Raw genomic sequence first — 17,772 nt, forward strand, 5'->3', positions numbered from 1 at the left:
CAGCTACCACACGCCAAGTGTCTACTCTAAGATTAACACAATGCTAAGCCCATCACAATGGTCATATCATTTGATCTGTAAAACACATGTCTGGGGAGGATGCTATCACTGCCTCTACTTCACATTTGGGTAAACTGAGGCGCAAAGGGTTTTGCTAGCCCACAAAAACCAGAGTCCATTCATGAAGAACTGGTAGAGTCAAATGCCAGGCTGTTTGACTTAAAAGCCCACTTCTGTATGTTGTAAAAGAATGGTTGACCAAAAAGGAAAAGACTGAGGAAACAATCTCAAATGCTGCATTCTAGGTGGCCCAAAGTTATCCTTCTAGGTTCTCCTTTCAATGTACATGGTTCCCATGGTTTCCAGGCTGTTTCACCTTCCCACCAGTCCCAGGGGAAAGTGGGCAGCAAGGCTGAGGAGTTATAACTATTTCCCACCCTGTGCACGCTACTCTCCTTACTCAGAGGGACTCTGCTATTTAACGCAGTGTTTGAATCACCTATTGCAGATGCGAATAAAAGCCGCAAGGTAGTCTTTTCTGTCAGCTTTTCTTTTTCTATATGTGTTTTGCAAATATAAAAATTGAATAAAGACAAATTATAGAATACATTGCTATTCTAGCTATGTTTACCACAGGCAAAAGTGCAGCTATGAGGCATATTACATTTCTGTTGATCTTTTCTATTGTTTAAAAAAAAAAAGGAGTAGGGGAGAAAAAATTAGAAAATGTACCAACTATTCACCTTGATTTTGAAATTTTCATTGCCAACAGAAACAACTGTTGTAAAAACCTTCCCTCTGTTTCCCACGTCCAATTTTCCAGGAGAAGGGAAAAAAAATCAGCTTCGTATTTCAAATTCAAAGCTCATGTTTTGAAACCCACAGGCAGGCAAGCCATTAATCAAGTCTTTCACAAATTAATGATCATCACTTTCCAGATGAGAAGGAGCATAAATGCAATTTCACAAGAACAGACTGTTCTCCTGGTTTCCCTAATAATGCCTCACAATTGGGTTAGGTAAAGAGCCAGGGAAAAATAGAATCTTTTGTGGGGTTTTGATCAAGCTCTGTGTTCCGCCTTAAAGTGGAATCATTCTTATATGCCTGTGGTTTTCTGTCTATCGAATGTGTTTATTATTAAAGTTTTCAATTGATAGCTTTATTTTCTATGGAAATAATCACTTCTAATTTCTCTGAGCCCATTCCCTATAGGAAGAAACAGGCTGCACCGCTGTGCTGACAGCCCTCAGTGTGGGTCTCCTAACAGCTAGTAAAGACAGATGGCCGTACTTTTCTTTTCTCTTTGCTGGGGAAGAATCATGAAGACGTACTGCCTTTGCTGGCGACTTCACACCTGACAGTAGCAAGGTGAACAGGCTTAGCTAAAAACATGTTTCTGGATTTTTATTAAGACTAGAAGACATCGTAGTTTTTCACTTACGTCATGATTAGAGTCTCTTCCCCAGGCTCACCCAGAACCCCATCCACAAAAAGTGGAATAGATGTGAAACTGTATTTGCTCCAAGATCTCCCTTCATCAAAACTCAACCTAACAACAGAAAAAACAGCAGTCATCGGATCTCAGAAGAAAATCCTTTCAAAGACAAGATGCTATCAGCCAGGAGAGAATACATTTCAGAAGTACCTGGGGCATTGTCAAAGTGAGCCTTTTATAGGAATACACGTTCTTAATTACAACAGAAGGGAGAGAGACAGCCACGTGACTTGGGACCCAGATGTGTTATAACATCAATCAGGGGAGAGCTGCATGAAACGGGAATGATAATAAGTCTTTGATGGAATTTTATTTTTAATTTGGATATTTCATCAGATCTTAGATCTTAGTGTGACCCTCTCTCAAACCTCACTACAATCCAACAGCAAGCCTTACGGTGATTCTGAGCGCAATGGCCTTATGAGACCTACTGGGAGGGACTTGAGCCAGCCACTTCTATGTGATGAAACCATTAGTGGTATCCCTCTTACACTGTCATAAATCCTGACTGATTTACTGAGTGAACAGGTGCAGAAAGACAGGCTCTTGAAAGTAGGTAAGAACTCTAGCTCTCTGATGGTCACACAGGATGTTTCCTTTGCTCTGCCTTTCTCTAGGATGCCTTCCCCCAAGCTAAGCCTCTAGTTCTCTTATCTCTGCAGCTTTCCCTTCAGTCACCAAAGTAATCAACAGTGGTGGGAAAAATCAAGTTTTTGACTTTGAACAAGCACATATGTGGAAAGAGCCACTGTCAAAAACACAGATGAAGGAGTCTATCAGAAACCCTTCTGGAAGTTAGGCCATCTGTGGAAGTCCTACAGGTAGAGCTGCAGAGTATCGCCTCCCAGAAAGGAAGATGAGGAAGTGGGGTCAGGAGAAATGAGACCAGAGCAGAAGTGCCATAAACTGCTGATCTCTGTGTGGAATGCACACACAGTGAGTGTAAATATTGAACTCCAGGACACGCTATTTGGGAAGGGCAGCTGCAAGAGGTTAAGCTATTCAGCGATTATCCTTAACACACCATTCTACCCATGACTGGGCTGAAAGAATATGGTCTGGGGGCACTGGTTGGGGGGACTGTCGCATTTGAAAATCATGTAATTCCTCTCTAAGGGGCAGAATCAAGCTCTCTCTCCCTCCCTCCCTCTCCCTGCTTGCTTTTCACTTTAATAAAGCAAAGGAGTAAGTTGTACTCTAGTAGAGCTTGATGATTTACTACAAGCACAGCCACAGTCATAGCCTGTCTTCCAGACTGGTCTCAGCCGGGCGGAACCGTCAGGCGCATGACTCGGGGGAAGTAGGTGCCTTTACCAGAGATGTCGAATCGGGAGAGATGTGTGCTTCATAGCAACCAGGACTCCGCCTTGATCCAGATACAAAACACTGTGCTCTTCTTCAAAGATCTGGAAGAGGAGAAGACATACACAGGGACACACACCCACATCCACACACACCCAGGGTTCAGACAATTAGTCTTCATCTGAGAAGAAAGACCTCCCCACGACAGAACTGGGTTCGCCAATGCTTTGGTCAGACATAGTTATGAACAATGATTCCCAAGGTGGGCTGTATGTACGATTGGCGTTACACACAATGATTCTAGGTGCACCACAAAGGAAATTTAAATAATTTAAAGAGTTTTATACTCATATTTATATTCCTATCTTTTTGTGGTAAGTTCTACTGATTCCCATTTATGAGGATGCCAGAATATTGGGCAACAGTCATACTGGGTAACGTCTTTAGATGCAAGAAACCTCAGAGATAGTTTGCTCCAACATTCTCATTTTTATTGATGAGAAAACTAAGGTTTAGGGAGACGTGGTGACTTGCTTAGGACCATGCAGATGGTAACTGGTGGTGCTGGGACGTGCAGCATTTCAGTGTCCTTTCCACATGTAGTTATTCCGAAGTTTCCAAGTATTACAGAGGACAGCTGTTCTTGTCCGACTCGGGCTCTCTAACAAGTCATAAAGCAGTTCTGACCGAAATGGAATCATGTGTGTTACTGGGTCTTTCTCCAGATGTGGAGAGACAAATCTGAGGTCAAAGGCAGACAGGCTGAAAACAATTTCTCAGTCCTCTCCATATAAGACGTGTGCTGTTTTCTCACAGTCACACCGCTAGTAGAGCCTTGCCTGTGGTTACAGCATAGACATCATGTTTTCCCCTTTGTTTACTTCTTATACCCAAGATGTATCCCAGGGCTATAGGAGAGACTTCTTGGCTTTGTTTGGGGTGTTAGAAGGAAAAAAACCCGAGACTCTGGTTTTCTAACTATTCTCCATAGAAAGCTTAACAGTCCACGTTTCTACGTACCTCGAAGGCAAAAGGCCTGAGTTTTCTTAAGCAAGTTTCTCTCCTGCCCCACTCTCCTCAAAACATGAGAATCACAGTACAGATCTATGGAAGGGCCTGAAGCTTGGAAGTGGTAACTAGACCATAACGTGGACATCTCTGTCTAAAACTTAAAGTGGACTGTTCTCACTGCTGCGTGATTACCTGTGCATTAGATTTCAATTTATGGTGCTAGTTATTGTATGATAATTAAATGTCAGTGGCTTATTAAAACATATTTATTGAAGTGTAACAACCGTGCATTAGGCACACATCTTGTTATGATTGCTAAACCTCATTAAGTGCCTGTTTTATAAGCTGAGAGCATCTAATTTTCATTCAGAAGAAAGAGGAAACATTTAAGCTAAATGCATTGGTTTAAAGCGATTCCTTTTCTACTTTCCCTTACATATGCACCCTGATGGTTATTACTCTGTCTTCTGCACATGAGCTTTAAACATCACAGCACATCACCTGGGTAACGGCTATTTCTATATCACTGCACTCTTTCCTATTCTGACTTCAAGGCAAGGGGAATTGATGGAGACAGCTTAGTGTTAGGGAGATAATCTACCTTCCAGGTTCCGTGTCCCTCACATAATAAACTCTTTAGACTTCTAGCTTTCTTTTATGGAAAAAAATTTAGTCATATCTAATTTGGTTTCACTGTTACTTATAAACTTTCCTACAGAAAGGCTCTGAAAAAAGGTTCTTTTTATCAAAGAAATCAAATATCGTAAATGTTTGCTAAACTCAATTTTTTAAAGCCTTTCATAAAATAAAAAGGAAAATCAATACTTTAACAAGATTCAGGATTTACGTGTGGCTGAGTAAGTTCCCGGCACTGAGTCAAGTGGGACCATTTGTACATCATTTAACCTTAGTGACCTGACCCAGGACACTCTCTTACCTGCCTCCAAGTGTTCCCGGCATCTGAAGAGACAAACATGCTGATGTCGCTGTCTGACAACTCCGAACCGATGTTACCTAGAGACAGCACATCACCCTCAGTGAAGGGAATTTTCTACAAAAGCTAATGAGAGGCTACATTAGTGGTGCGCGTTGCCTGAGATGGATATACACTGTAAACATTATATCTGAGCAGGGTTTTCCAGCATACTTGCTTCGGGGTCAATGGTTTGGGTGCCTTTCAAAAATATTTTTAGCTTGCTCATTAAGTTCCAAGCACAGATAGCTAGCTCTTTAAAATAAACACAATTTATAGCAGCGAACAAGCCAAGCAAGCTTCTTACCTGAAGCCACGATGATGCTGGGAGCTGTGTCTCGGCTGGCAATGATCCCTGATGTGTAGGGATTCTCAGAGACCTTAAGGTGAAGGTGTAGTGAGCAATAGGGCTGAGAAGAGGAGAAATGAGGGTCATAAAAGCAGGTAATCTAAATGGTCATTTAAAGCTCAGATGCAGAGTATCCATCCATTTATGCAACCATCTATCCATCCATTCATGAACCCACCCATTCATCCATCTTTCATTGCACAAATATCCGATGTCCACTAAGCATAAGACAGCTGCCAAGTTGATGAAGGAAAGAGCCTCTTCACTGTAAGTATAATCTACTGATAGAATTGCCATTTGGCCATTCAACAGACACTTTTGTACTTTATCCATAAAACACTAGGTGTAGCTTATGAAAGAGTTACAGTGACTAAAGTTTGGTCCCTGCCACTACGGAGTACATAATTTAAGATCTTCTATGGCTTACCATAAAGAGAGACTATTTTAATAGCCATCAGATCAGTACAGACAAAATATGAAATTCTAGAGGATGACAAGACTATGTCCAACTTTGGATCAGGGGAGGTTTCAAGGAGAAAATGGTGCCTGAGGCAAAGATGGGGAGGATATGAACTGCAGAGGAGATGGTCAGGAGGATAAAGGACATTTCAGGCCTGAGTAGCATCAGTCACAAAGAAAAGAAGAGGAAGAGGGGAGCTGTGATATGGCAGGTAAGACCACAGAGGAAAAATGGGATATAAATGGGATAGGAAAGTTTGGTCAGGTTGGGAGGACTTTGAAGAGGTCACTTGGCATCTTTTTCTTTTTTAATTAAAAATTTTTATTGAGGTAAGGTTGGCTTGTAACATTACATAAGTTTCATATGTACAACATTACACGTCTACTTATGTTTACCACCAAAAACTTAGTTTCCATCCATTACCATGAAGTTGATCCCCTTTTCCAATTTCCCCCTCCTCCCAGCCCTTCCCCTCTGGTAACTACTACTTTGTTCTCTGTATCTATGTGTTTGTTTTTGTTTGTTTTGTTTTGTTCATTTATTTATTTTCTTATATATTTCATATATGAGTGAAATCATGCAGTGTTTTTCTTTTTCCATCTGACTTATTTCACTTAGCATAATACCCTCAGGGTCCATCCATGTTGCAAATGGCAAGATTTCATCTTCTCTATGGCTGAGTAATATTCCACTGTATGTGTGTGCATATATACATATATACACACCATCTTCTTGATCCATCAATGTTTTTGTTTAATTGAAGTATAGGTGATTTACAATGTTACATTAGTTTCTGATATTTAGCATAGTGATTCAGTTTTTTATATTACATATATTCTTTTTCATATTATTTTTCATTATAGGTTATTACAACACTTGGCATCTCTCAGCCATTTGAGACCTTGGTCTCAGTTCTATAGAAGAAGCTGTGTGAAACGTGAAGCAGCCCTAACATTCACCAATCAACTGACACAGCATCTGTGTTAGGGTATCATCAGACTCAGTGTTATTCAACATAGAAGTCATCCTTATAAACAAAATGCACTAGTAATAACCATTTAAGTGAAAATTGAAGGGACTTGTCTGTGCATAAAAATCTTGATCAAGTTCTCTGATTAATATATCAACGGTTTTCAAAAACAGGATAATAAACCTTATACAAATTTCATTTAAAATAGTTCTTGTACTGAGTTGTCAAAAACTACTAGTTTGTGTCTGAACCCACAGCTCTTTTCGTTTGCTGGGCAGATTATTTTCTAATCTTATCGACTTGAGTTTTTGGAATCACCAATGTATCTCTGTTATTACTTTCATTCTGCTCTGTGAGTCTCAGCCAGCAGAGATTCAGCAAGTTACAGAGATGCAATGATTGCATTTATGTGGGAGAGCGTGAATGACAAACTAAAAATGAAACTCAGGAATAAAAGCAGCCAAGATACTGGTGAAACAGAATGGCGAATCACAATAGGGACTTTTCCTCACTGCGAACAGAGAGAGTAAACTTGGAAGGAATGATGACGGCAACACATTGTGGGTTTTACACGGAAGTTTCATGGAAACCTTTCAAAAAAGGAATTTCTACTCTATCATGTTCCATAAGACTAAGGAAGATCACCCCTATAAAAAAACCAATCAGACCCCAAAACTTGGCTTCCTTTTGTCCAACAGAAAACCAAGAGCGGGTATTGTATGTTGCAGAGGACCCAGAAAAGTGTTTTGCAACACTCAGGCAGGTGCTGAGACAGGATAAAGCAGAGGGATCAAACCAGTTTTCCAAGAGAATTTCCCTGACAACAGCAGCCTATCAGGATCTCGCATTCTCTGGCTTACAAATTTATTTTACCATGCACAATCCTGGATCATCTATCCGAGAAATGCACAGTTTTATCCCCCTAAGAGATATGCTCTGTAAATAAAGAGAAAACATCAAGCACTACGTTGCATCTTCCGCAAAACCTCGCATAGAATCTACGAAAGACAGTCAATAAACACACGAAATATCAAGCATTGCTTTCAAGTTAGGACATGAAAGGCCTGACTTTACTGTTTTACTCAGAACAACGCCAGGAGTATGTGGACTTACGTATACACCACATCCATCAGAGCAATGTGACGATCCCCATGGCATTCTAGAAAGCGGTCTCCTTGGGGATTACACCTAGACAGATGGGCTTAACGGAGGGACTTTTGCACCACCCAATAGAGCAGGACATCCCTGGCCAAGGGGCATCCAGCCTGCAATATTAAGCCAGCCACCAGCCACATGCTTCATCACCCAGCAGTCTGGAGGGCTGAGACGCTAAGTTGCCACCTGAGTCAAGGGTAATTTGAGACAGTGCACTGGTCATTACAAAAGAAAGAGGGCATTTTTCAATTGGTCAGCTCAGCACTGCTCTGTTGCTATGGCTATCAGAGACCTGAGATAAATTAATTTGGGAAGAAAAGACACCAGTTCATGCAGTAGCAGCAACATTAGAAACAATCTTTTTCAGGCACTTCTTTCCTCCTCTCTCACATTTGTAGTACTGGATTGCCCCCAGCTGGTACAAGGGAAGTATTCGGTCTTTTTTTTTCTTTCTTTCCTCCATTTTTTCAAGGAAGTTATATAGTCTACATCAATGTTCGAAGACCTATGATGTTAAGTGATTCATTTTCACTTTTTTAACTTAAACTTTTGTACCTGAACAGTTTTGGATATTTGTCAAAAAAACACTAAAGATTAACAGAAAGATTTGCTTATAACGTCTGTCAAGCCCCTGCAAACTCCTGAAAAACACAAGACAAGTCTCTCAATTCACAGGCACATTTTTCCCAGGCAGGAGGCTCTTGGCCCACCTTTCCCTTTCTGTCTTCTTTTCTCCCATTAGCAAACATATACTGAATATCTGAACATTTCCAGAGTTAGCTCCAATTCAGAAGAGTCAAAGCATAGATAATCCCAAAGATATTTCTCTGTTTCCCGTATCTTTCCATATTAAGAAAATCTAGAACCGTACACCAGTACCACTGTGACCTAGTAGCTGACTTACAGAGAATGGAGGGACCAGCATCTCTGTTTGGAAGCTGCCTGTTGTCCCTACCCACATATGGTCTGTCTCACGGTGGGGAGTATCATCAGTTGGTCAGTACTAGGAGCAACTAGATCCTTAGTCTTTAATCTTTTCAGGGTCAGGGACAGAGTTTGAGAATCTCATACATATTGAGGACTCTTTCCCAAGAAAAAGTACCCAAAGGAAGCACACACAGAGTTTGTATATAAATTCAAGGAGTTCACAAACTCTTGAAGCCCACTGTGGACCTCTAGGCTCCAATTACCTTTCTTTTGCCTTACTTTTTTATGTCTTACTTTAACCAGCAACATCATTTGGCCATTGCAAGTGTTCAGGAAATGCCCATTAAATTCAACTGATCCATGAACTAGCTATGGTCTTCCTAGCACAGGTCGATGGAAAAGTACTAAATGATACAGGATTTCCCCCTCCTCTGAAAGAAATCAACTTTAAAAACTGTTAGATTTAACATGAAAAAAAATGTATGTTCCTATATGACTGAAGCATTGTGCTGTACACCAAAAATTGACACAACATTGTAAACTGACTATACTTCAATAAAAAATACATTTTAAAGAAACCTGTTAGATTATCTGCGAGTCAACCAGCTTCTCATTCCAATTCCTCTTTCCCCCTAACCTCTGAACTTACAGAATTTACGTCTCATCTTCATGGTACCTTTACCCATAGGTAGTGAAAAGCCAGATCAGAGCTTTCATAAACAATAAGGCAGCAGGTAAATTGCCTGAATGTATCCCCAAACCCACCCTTGCACACACACATTTGTGCTGTTTCTGACCCTGAGTTGGACCATGGAATTCACTTGATTTTTAGTAAAGAGTCAATGGCAGAGGGAGGGAGGCCCCTGGGCCAACTGGCTGGATCTGGGGCATTGAGCCCCACTTAATACAGCAGAACCTGGAGAGTCACAACCAGCGCAAAGGAGCAGGAAGCAGAGTCGAGAGTCTCCTGAGGTAGCTGGCTGCTTAGCTCCAGTAGAACACTGCCAACTGAATCCATAAAGACGTCACGGCCTCTCTCCATGAAACACCATGCTTTCCCTAAGGGGCCCTAGGATTTGTTACAGGCTCAGCTCACAGCGTGCCTCTTGGGAGCCCAATCCTGAGGCTTTGAAGGCAGGTGGACCATGACCTGTAACACCCCCATCTAATTGTACAATGCTGTCTTCAGAGGAAGGAAATCCCAGCTGAACCCTAGAGGCAATCAGTCTAAGGGTCCTAAAAATACAGCCCCAAATTACCCTGGATGTCTTATTTCTATAGAATACATTTTGCCAGGAACATTCCATTTGGGGCTGTAATTTTGAACTTGTTCCACATTTGTAACAGCCCTGCTGGAGAAAAATCTCTCTTCTAATCACTAGGCTGTGCTTTCAGTGACACTGTCACTTTCCAAGTACTCACAATCTAAAATCACTTTTTATCTCCCCTCTGCTACCAGCTCCCAAGCCCAAAGAAGGTTTTTAACAGTCTGAGTCTCTGGTAGCTAAAAGATTTTCTTTCCCATTTTGTGCTTTGGGCAAATTTTTATAAAATGATTTTGGTCTCTTCTTCCTTTTGCCATTTCACCTCCTCATCCTGCTGCCTGTTTTCTAGAGCTTAGATTAAAACTACATTAAACAATAGGGTTAATGAGGGAGGAAGGCCAAAAGACTCTTGGGTACCATACATCTGGATCTCATTAACTCATCTTTGCTCAATCTGAATGAGCCTACTGATTTTGTCAACTTTGGGGTCAACTTGTGCCCATGAGCTTCAGAAAGTGGCGATGATGACAAATCCTTCAGTGTGACTGTCAATGGCAAGGAAAGGCTTCCACTGAAGTCCAGATAGGAAACTGAAACATCTGTCCTTGGCATGTCTGCTTCAAACAAACACAACACCCTCAACAACATACGTGCTGAGCACCTACCACATATCAAGTATGATTCTTGAGCTGATTCTGTGGGATGACCAAAAGGATAGCCACAGTCCCTATGCCCATGGAGCTCATAATTTGCAGGGGAAGATGGACCAGAAAGTCAACTAATGCATGTGCTGACTTCAGAAAGTGAGAAAGGTCATGAATAAAAAAAGGTTGGACCAAGTGCAACTTTTGAGAATGCTCAAGGAAGGTCTCTAAGATTAAGGTAATTAAGCAAAGAGCTGAATGCCAAAAAAAAAAAAAAAGGTTAGAAGAGCATTTTAAGAGATATAAATGAGCAGGCTGGGACCTGGGACCCTTCACTGGAGTGCTTGCACCTGGACAAACGTCTCTTCAAGCAACAGGATACAAAGAAACTATAAGGGACTGAAAATTACATGCTTGCACAGTTGGGGCAATTATGAACAATGAGGCACAAAAAAGCCAAACCAAACCACCTCTTCTGAGTTGCCAGGTGCAAAAGCAGGGTACTGAGCATGATCCCTGCACCCAGTACCACCAAAGGGATGGACAGACCACCTAAGACACCTTTTGATGCATCAATCTGCTCCTACTCTCACCCCATTTAAGGGACCAGCTCACCCCTCCTTGAGAAGCAAGCAAGGGCACCTGTTACTTGTTTTTCCTCCCTTGTGCTGCACCATGAACCACAACAAAGCCTTGCCTGAATTTCTTGTTGGGCCTCTTACCAATTTCTATTGATTAAAGAGTCTAAGAACCCAGATCCATAACATAATGACAAATGCAGAGCCTGAGACACAAACAAACTTGGTGAGCTAATAGTATGGAAATGGGTGCCCTCTTCCCCCACCACGGCCGATGTGCAAGGAAGGAAGGAGAGAGAATCTGGAGCCTAGGCAGGAGAAGGAGATAGAAGCTGGACCAGATGGAATCTTGTGGGCCAGGGTTAAGCATTTGAATTTTATTCCACCTGAATTAGAAAGTCATTAGGAGGTTTAAGGAAAGAAGGGACAAGATCTGAATTTTGAAAGCTCAAATTGATACCATTTACATACAATTTTAGAAAAGGGCAATCTAATCTATTACGAAAAAAAGCAGAGCAGTGGTTTTCTAGAGCCAAGGGTGTGGATGCTGACTGTAAAGGGACACAAAGCACCTTTTTAGGGTGATGAAAATGTTCTATTTTGACTGTGATAGTGGGTACAGGGGTCTGTACATTTGTCAAAATTTATCACTGTACTCTTAAAATGGGTACTTTTATGTTGTGTGCTTTACCTCAATAAAATTGGATTTTTTTTTAAAGATTGCACTGGCTGCTGTGTAGAGAAGAGATTGCCAGGTAGAGACAGGAAGAACAGCCTGTCACTGTAGGGGAAGTGAGGAATGATGGTGACTTGCATGAGGACGGTCCCAGTGGAGATGGGGATGTGAGCTGATACTGCACTTCCATCTTGGAGGCACAGCAGTAAGACTTCCTAACACTGGTCTGGGGGTGCAGCAGGGAACACCTCGCTAAGCGCTTTGTGTAAGAGACGTTTCTAGTGGTCCATTTATGCTGCCAGATCACCCAGGAAAGGCTCTTTCAGTGACATGGTTAATGCTCTCTCATGGACATTCAATCACCAAAGCACATGTTGGGATGGAGGACCTCATCAAGGCACTCGTGCATCCCATGCATCTTCGACAAAGTATCACTTAAAATAGCTGATCGAGAAAGTTGAGCATGTTTCTAAAAGGAGGCTGAACCATGTCTTGCACAGAGTAAGCGCTCAGTAAATAACTGTTGCATTTACCTACTCTGTAGCTGGCTTTGTGCACTCACTGCCATCGGCTTCCCTTTCCCCTGTGAGTTCCCAGTAAATAAGGATGGAAACTGAGTGGGAGGGTGAATTTCAGACTCCTTCCCTGATGCATGCTGACAACTGTGATAGCCTCTGCAACTAATAAGGTCAAGCTATGGCTGCTGGCATCTTCTCGAGGAGGAGGGTGATGCACTGACAGCCGTATGAGGAACCTGCAGAGTGACTGCTCAGACTTCCTGGGACAGGAGGAAGCACGCTGAGTGTGGGTAACATGAAAGCTGGGATTGTATGATGGGCTTGTACATATCAAGCCCTTCTTGCTAAAACTAAAAGATCTCTCCTCTAGCTTTACATACTAGTCTCACCCTTTCATGAACTGAAATACAACTTCAGAACTGTTTTTTAGAATTTAGCATTGAACTATATTTTGTTTTATAGTTAACCTCACCCTCCCCGCCTTCTTCATTTACCCAGAATCTATTCATGTGTCAAGTACAGGGCAGGCATCAGAACCACTAAAATGTGACCCCATAACTTTTCATTTATTAACATGTTAATATTTCATTTATTAAATTTTCATTAATTTATTAATGCCATCTCTCAAGGAGATAGCAAACTCCTTGAAGACATGACACGTCTTTGATCCCTCTCTTGGATATCATCAAACACATAAATAAATTCTATCTATTGCCCAAATGTTAGGCAACTTTTTAAAAGTCATACTTCAAAGCCAGGGTCAACAAACTTTATTTTTTAAGGGCCAGAGAGTAAATATCTTAGGCTTGATGGACTATACAGTCCCTGTCATGACTACTTAATTCTGCCATCAGAGACCAAAAGCAGCCTTAGACAATATAGAAATGAGTAAGCATGACTATGTTCCAATAAAACTTTATTTAAAAAAGCAAGCAGTGGGCCAACCTTGCCCCACAGGCCATAGCTTGCCAACACCAGCTTTATCCAATGATATAAAGGAATGGAACATATTATAAAGAGTACCAACTCAGGATTTAAATCTGTGGTTCTTACCTTTGTTTGAGGCATACATTTCTCTGACAATATGAATAAACATCTCCATTGGAAAATACACCTACACAATTCTGCATTTAGTTCATCGACTTTACAGCTGAATTTATGTATCATTTGGTTTATAACAGATTATTCATGGGAGAGTAAGAGCGTATTTCCCCACTATCGATGAAAACTATGACATTCTCCCTTAAACTACAATTTGAGGTCCTCATCAGAAGTTGGGCTGCAACCGAAGACCCTTGGAAGAGAGCAAGAAGCTTATGTTCTCTTATGGTTTTGGTCCATCACAAAAGGCAGTGCTGTGACTCTTTTCTACACACTGCCTTCACACCCTTGCCTGTCCCCTTGTTTATCAATTGCGCAAAAAACCCTGAGACCACATTCATCTGTTTGTTTAACCTCCATCTCCAGCCCTCACCGTGTGGAGCATCCTGCCCCGATACGAAGACTTACCAGCAAGCAGTGCACAGGGTCCCCTCTTAGGTCTGTGTCCGGTGCCTGCAGCAAACGCCAGTCTCTGCCTTTGTTGTACGTGATGAAAGTCTTCACTTGGTTGTCAATCTTCTTGTTAGCCAAGAACATTCCCTTTATCCCTGCTACCTGGGAAAAATTGACATGGCTGAAAAATACATCAATTGGAGAAGAAATATATTTGTTTACTTAAAAAAAAAAAACAGACTGTCAAATTAAGCCGTGAGCACTTATCTGGGAGCAAAGAGGGTGAGGGTAGTGCTTATGTATAATGAGCCGCTGGACAGTGGGACAGAAATGCCCCTTGTGGTATGGGGGTCCTCATGCAAGTTTGAGAGAGGTTTCTTATTTCCCCTAAGGTAGATTGGTAGTAGCTTGCAGTTGCCTAGAGATAAATTCTGTGCTGTTGGATCTGTGCTTGGCAAATAATAAATAAATAGGGGCTACTTTTATTTTATTTTAGGTGTAGTACACACGGTCTTAATTTATCTCACTTAATCCTTGTAACAGTCTTTTTGGGTCAGTTTCACTTATTCTATTTCACAAATGAGGAAACTGAGGCTCACCCAGGTAGAGTGACTGCCCAAGGTCACACTGCCTAGAGTTATACAGATAGTAAGCGGTGGGCCTGGGATGTTAACCCACAGCTCTGTGCCTCTGCTCTTAATGACTTAAGTCACTGCGCTATCTACAGCCGTGAGCAATAGAAAGAGGTCAGGAAAAGCTCATGATCCAGTTAGTATTACATTTTTTTTTCTCCTCTGTAAAAGATTTCTCTATTAAGCTACCAAAATACATTGAGCAAAAGAGAACAGCTTTTAAACTTAAAGAAGCAGTGGATTCCCTAAATTGTCAAAGAATCCCTCCTCTGTTCCTATAATAATGTCATTCCCATAGAAACAGTCCTTATAAGTTATTTGACTCTGAAAATATAATTTCCTTCTCTCTTTTATACCTTAGGAAAGTGATTAACAACTGGTAAGTTAACAAAACTGTGCAGTAATAAATGATTCATTGTGCATTGTATTTTTCATGTGTTTTAGAATTTATTAAACACATTGTACATATTTGACTCTGCTTGACAAGACAACCTAGGAAAACGTGAGGGCAGTGAGAAAAGGGTCTGAAATGTGTTGCATAGTGGATTCCAACACCATGCATAGGCTATTTCATTTAATGCTCACAAAAACCAGGAGATACACTTGCCATTAGCTACACTCTGAGGATGAAGGAACAGAAACTGAGATTAAGTAGCTTTCTGAGAATAGACCGGGAGTAAGCTAGTAAGCATATGTGAACCCATTTAACTTAACTCAGGCCCTTTATATTATAATACGAAAAATTTTAAGCAGAAGAATGAAAAAACAGCATCAATCCTTGCCACATACAAACCACTATACCCAGTACTGTATAAATAAAACCTCCAATATTTACTATAAACCTGCGTTAACAGCTATTGTCTCGATTCTACGGATGAGGAAACAGAGGCATAAACAAAATTTAATTGCTTAAGATAACAGAGAATCGGGCTTCACATCCAAATCAGTTTCACTTTCAACTTTTTTTCAACAAATGCATCTCTGAATTTGTCAATTCAAAGAGGCTGGGTTTCAATCAAGAGAACCAGCATGTTTCGCCTTTGCTTTTGACACAGTCAAACCTCATTAGTTTGTACCTGCTAATTGGGCATCTGGGGTAACTTAGAGTGGGGCCAACTTTGCACTCTTTTGGAACAAGAAGTCTGTTAAGCAAATAAGTGGTATAAATGAGTTGCTGGGAGGAATACTTTGAAACTCAGGAAAATAAGCCTCATGTGGGGCCACTGACAGCAGCCAGACCACTTTCTTATGCATTGTTGAGCCTCAACAAACGAGGAAGACACACATTTCCAGGAGGACTCTACCTCAGTAACATGCAATGGTATGTTAATTACAAATAATATTTAGTCATTCACTACACCAGCTCCATCAGGACTACTCACAAGGGAACCCCATACTGGTTCTGCATATGTTCCAGAGGCTGTTACATATTTAAATGACTAAACTGCCAATTCTTTAAAGATTAAATTTCATCAACCAGAATTTTCCCGCAGTCATACCTGTGTTCCCTCCACAGCAGAACCCAACATGACAGACGGCACTGTCTTAACCATTCAACACTCTAGAAATTGACAATACGGAGAGAAGGGATAAAAATATTACCTATTCTGGTCATTCCCCTGCCCATTCCCCCCCCCACCGTCCTCTCCCTTCTCTGGTGTCAGAGCAGGGTTATGCGTGTTTAGAAGCTGGTTCATTTGATGTGCGGAAGTGGTGACTTTACTGGCCCCCAACTGCCTGGCATTATCAAATGCCACTTGAGTGGAGAGCCTGCACTTTATAACTCATCTCTGGCAGCCGGGCCTTCAGCTTTATCTTGAGGAGTAAAAAATTGGAAAAGTTGAGGAAACGTGTGACAGCAGGGGACAGAGCTGGAGAGGGTCTGCTTATTTTCCTCTTTCCGCCAAGGGCCCTAATCCGTGAAAATCCCTTGTTCTCTAATATCATATAAGCCAAAATACCATTTCGACTAGATTTTTAAATATGAAGTGTTAATAGTTCAAACCTTAGACAACACAGAGCACATCAGTATACTCACTTGCTCACCTGAAGGATGGCATCTCAACATCCTATGCATCCCTCAAGGCCCAAGCCTTTATCCAGAAACGAGAACCTCTTCTTTATCTTGACTGACCCCATTCTTCTTCTCTGTCCCCTAACTCATCTCTCATAGAGAGGATACTTACACCTTGACTCTCACCAACCACGTAAGAGCATCTGTCTTTCTGGAAACGTCTCTGGTGCTCCCTCCCTGTGCTCCTTACCACCCATGAATTCTTCCTCGTGTCAGCTCTCACTCTGTGGTCTCCCACTCTTGTATAACCTTTGGTTATCATTCAATCCACCATATTCCTTCATGAAAATTAGTAATTAGAAAGTCATTTTGTACCAGAAGCCCTATTTTTGTTTTGAATAACACAGGTAGTAAGAATTCTGCATGAGAAGACAGAACAGTAACACTGCCCCTCGTTTATCGAGAACTTGAGAAGCGTCAGGGTCTACAGGAAATGCTTTGCCAGCATGAGCACATCAGGCTCTCCCCGCGTCCTGCGTGGTAGACTCATGTGTCCCCACTCCGCACGTGTAAAAACCAAAGTCTGGATGTGGCCATTCACTTGCCTAAGGTCATTCCCTAGGGAACCTCAGGACCGGACTTCAAGTCAGTCTGTCTGCAGCCCCCACACTCCACCTTTTGGCCATACCGTTTCTTCAAACTTCTGTCTCATCCTAGTGTATCCTGATAGAAATATCATATATAGATATTATACTTACAGGAAACTGCCTTTTATTCATTCTTCAGTACATGTACTCAATAATTGTTCAATTAGTATTTTTTGAACACATAACTACTTCTCATGCATTCTTCTAAGCACTGGGAATATAGCACCTAGAATGTCTAAGTAACTATACATTCATCCAGCAGATTTTTTTTTTTTGAGTTAGAATGTGCTAGGTACTGGGACTTAGATTTCTTTGATGATTTAAAGAAAGAGCTCCAAACATCTGTTTTTGTTTGTTTGTCTGCTTGTTTTTTTAACATTCACCTTTAGGTGCTGAGACCTAGACTGATTTAAAGAACCTCAGACACCTGGGGGGTTTTTGTTCATTGTTTTGTATTTAAAAAAAAAATTTACCCCTAGAGGGTGTTCTTCTGTTTCAATCTGTCATACAACTCATATGAAAGCCAAATTGGGAAGACCCTTGCACTGGGGTTTTTGCTTATTCCTGCCTCTGATGCTGATTGGGAATGGATTCCTCCCACCCTCTCTGTCTCAGATTTAAGTGACAAATCTACAGTATCAAAATTTGAAGAGAATTTAAAA

At 41.3% G+C, this 17,772-nt stretch overlaps 1 protein-coding gene across 12 annotated transcripts in view; it reads right to left on the bottom strand.

The window, feature by feature from the left end:
* SORCS1 (sortilin related VPS10 domain containing receptor 1) overlaps window positions 1-17,772 on the bottom strand; it is a 468,902-nt gene that overhangs the window by 82,188 nt on the left and 368,942 nt on the right. For all 12 annotated transcript variants that reach the window (XM_072971853.1, XM_072971845.1, XM_072971844.1 and 9 more), the window contains 5 exons: window positions 13,833-13,979; window positions 5,089-5,191; window positions 4,746-4,822; window positions 2,810-2,901; window positions 1,442-1,549 (listed from right to left, as the gene is read on the bottom strand). In XM_072971853.1, coding sequence (XP_072827954.1) covers window positions 1,442-1,549; window positions 2,810-2,901; window positions 4,746-4,822; window positions 5,089-5,191; window positions 13,833-13,979 — 527 coding nt within the window. The remainder of the gene's footprint in view (window positions 1-1,441; window positions 1,550-2,809; window positions 2,902-4,745; window positions 4,823-5,088; window positions 5,192-13,832; window positions 13,980-17,772) is intronic.

The sequence above is a fragment of the Vicugna pacos genome, chromosome 11 (genome assembly GCF_048564905.1).
Source record: "Vicugna pacos chromosome 11, VicPac4, whole genome shotgun sequence".
Taxonomy (NCBI): domain Eukaryota; kingdom Metazoa; phylum Chordata; class Mammalia; order Artiodactyla; family Camelidae; genus Vicugna; species Vicugna pacos.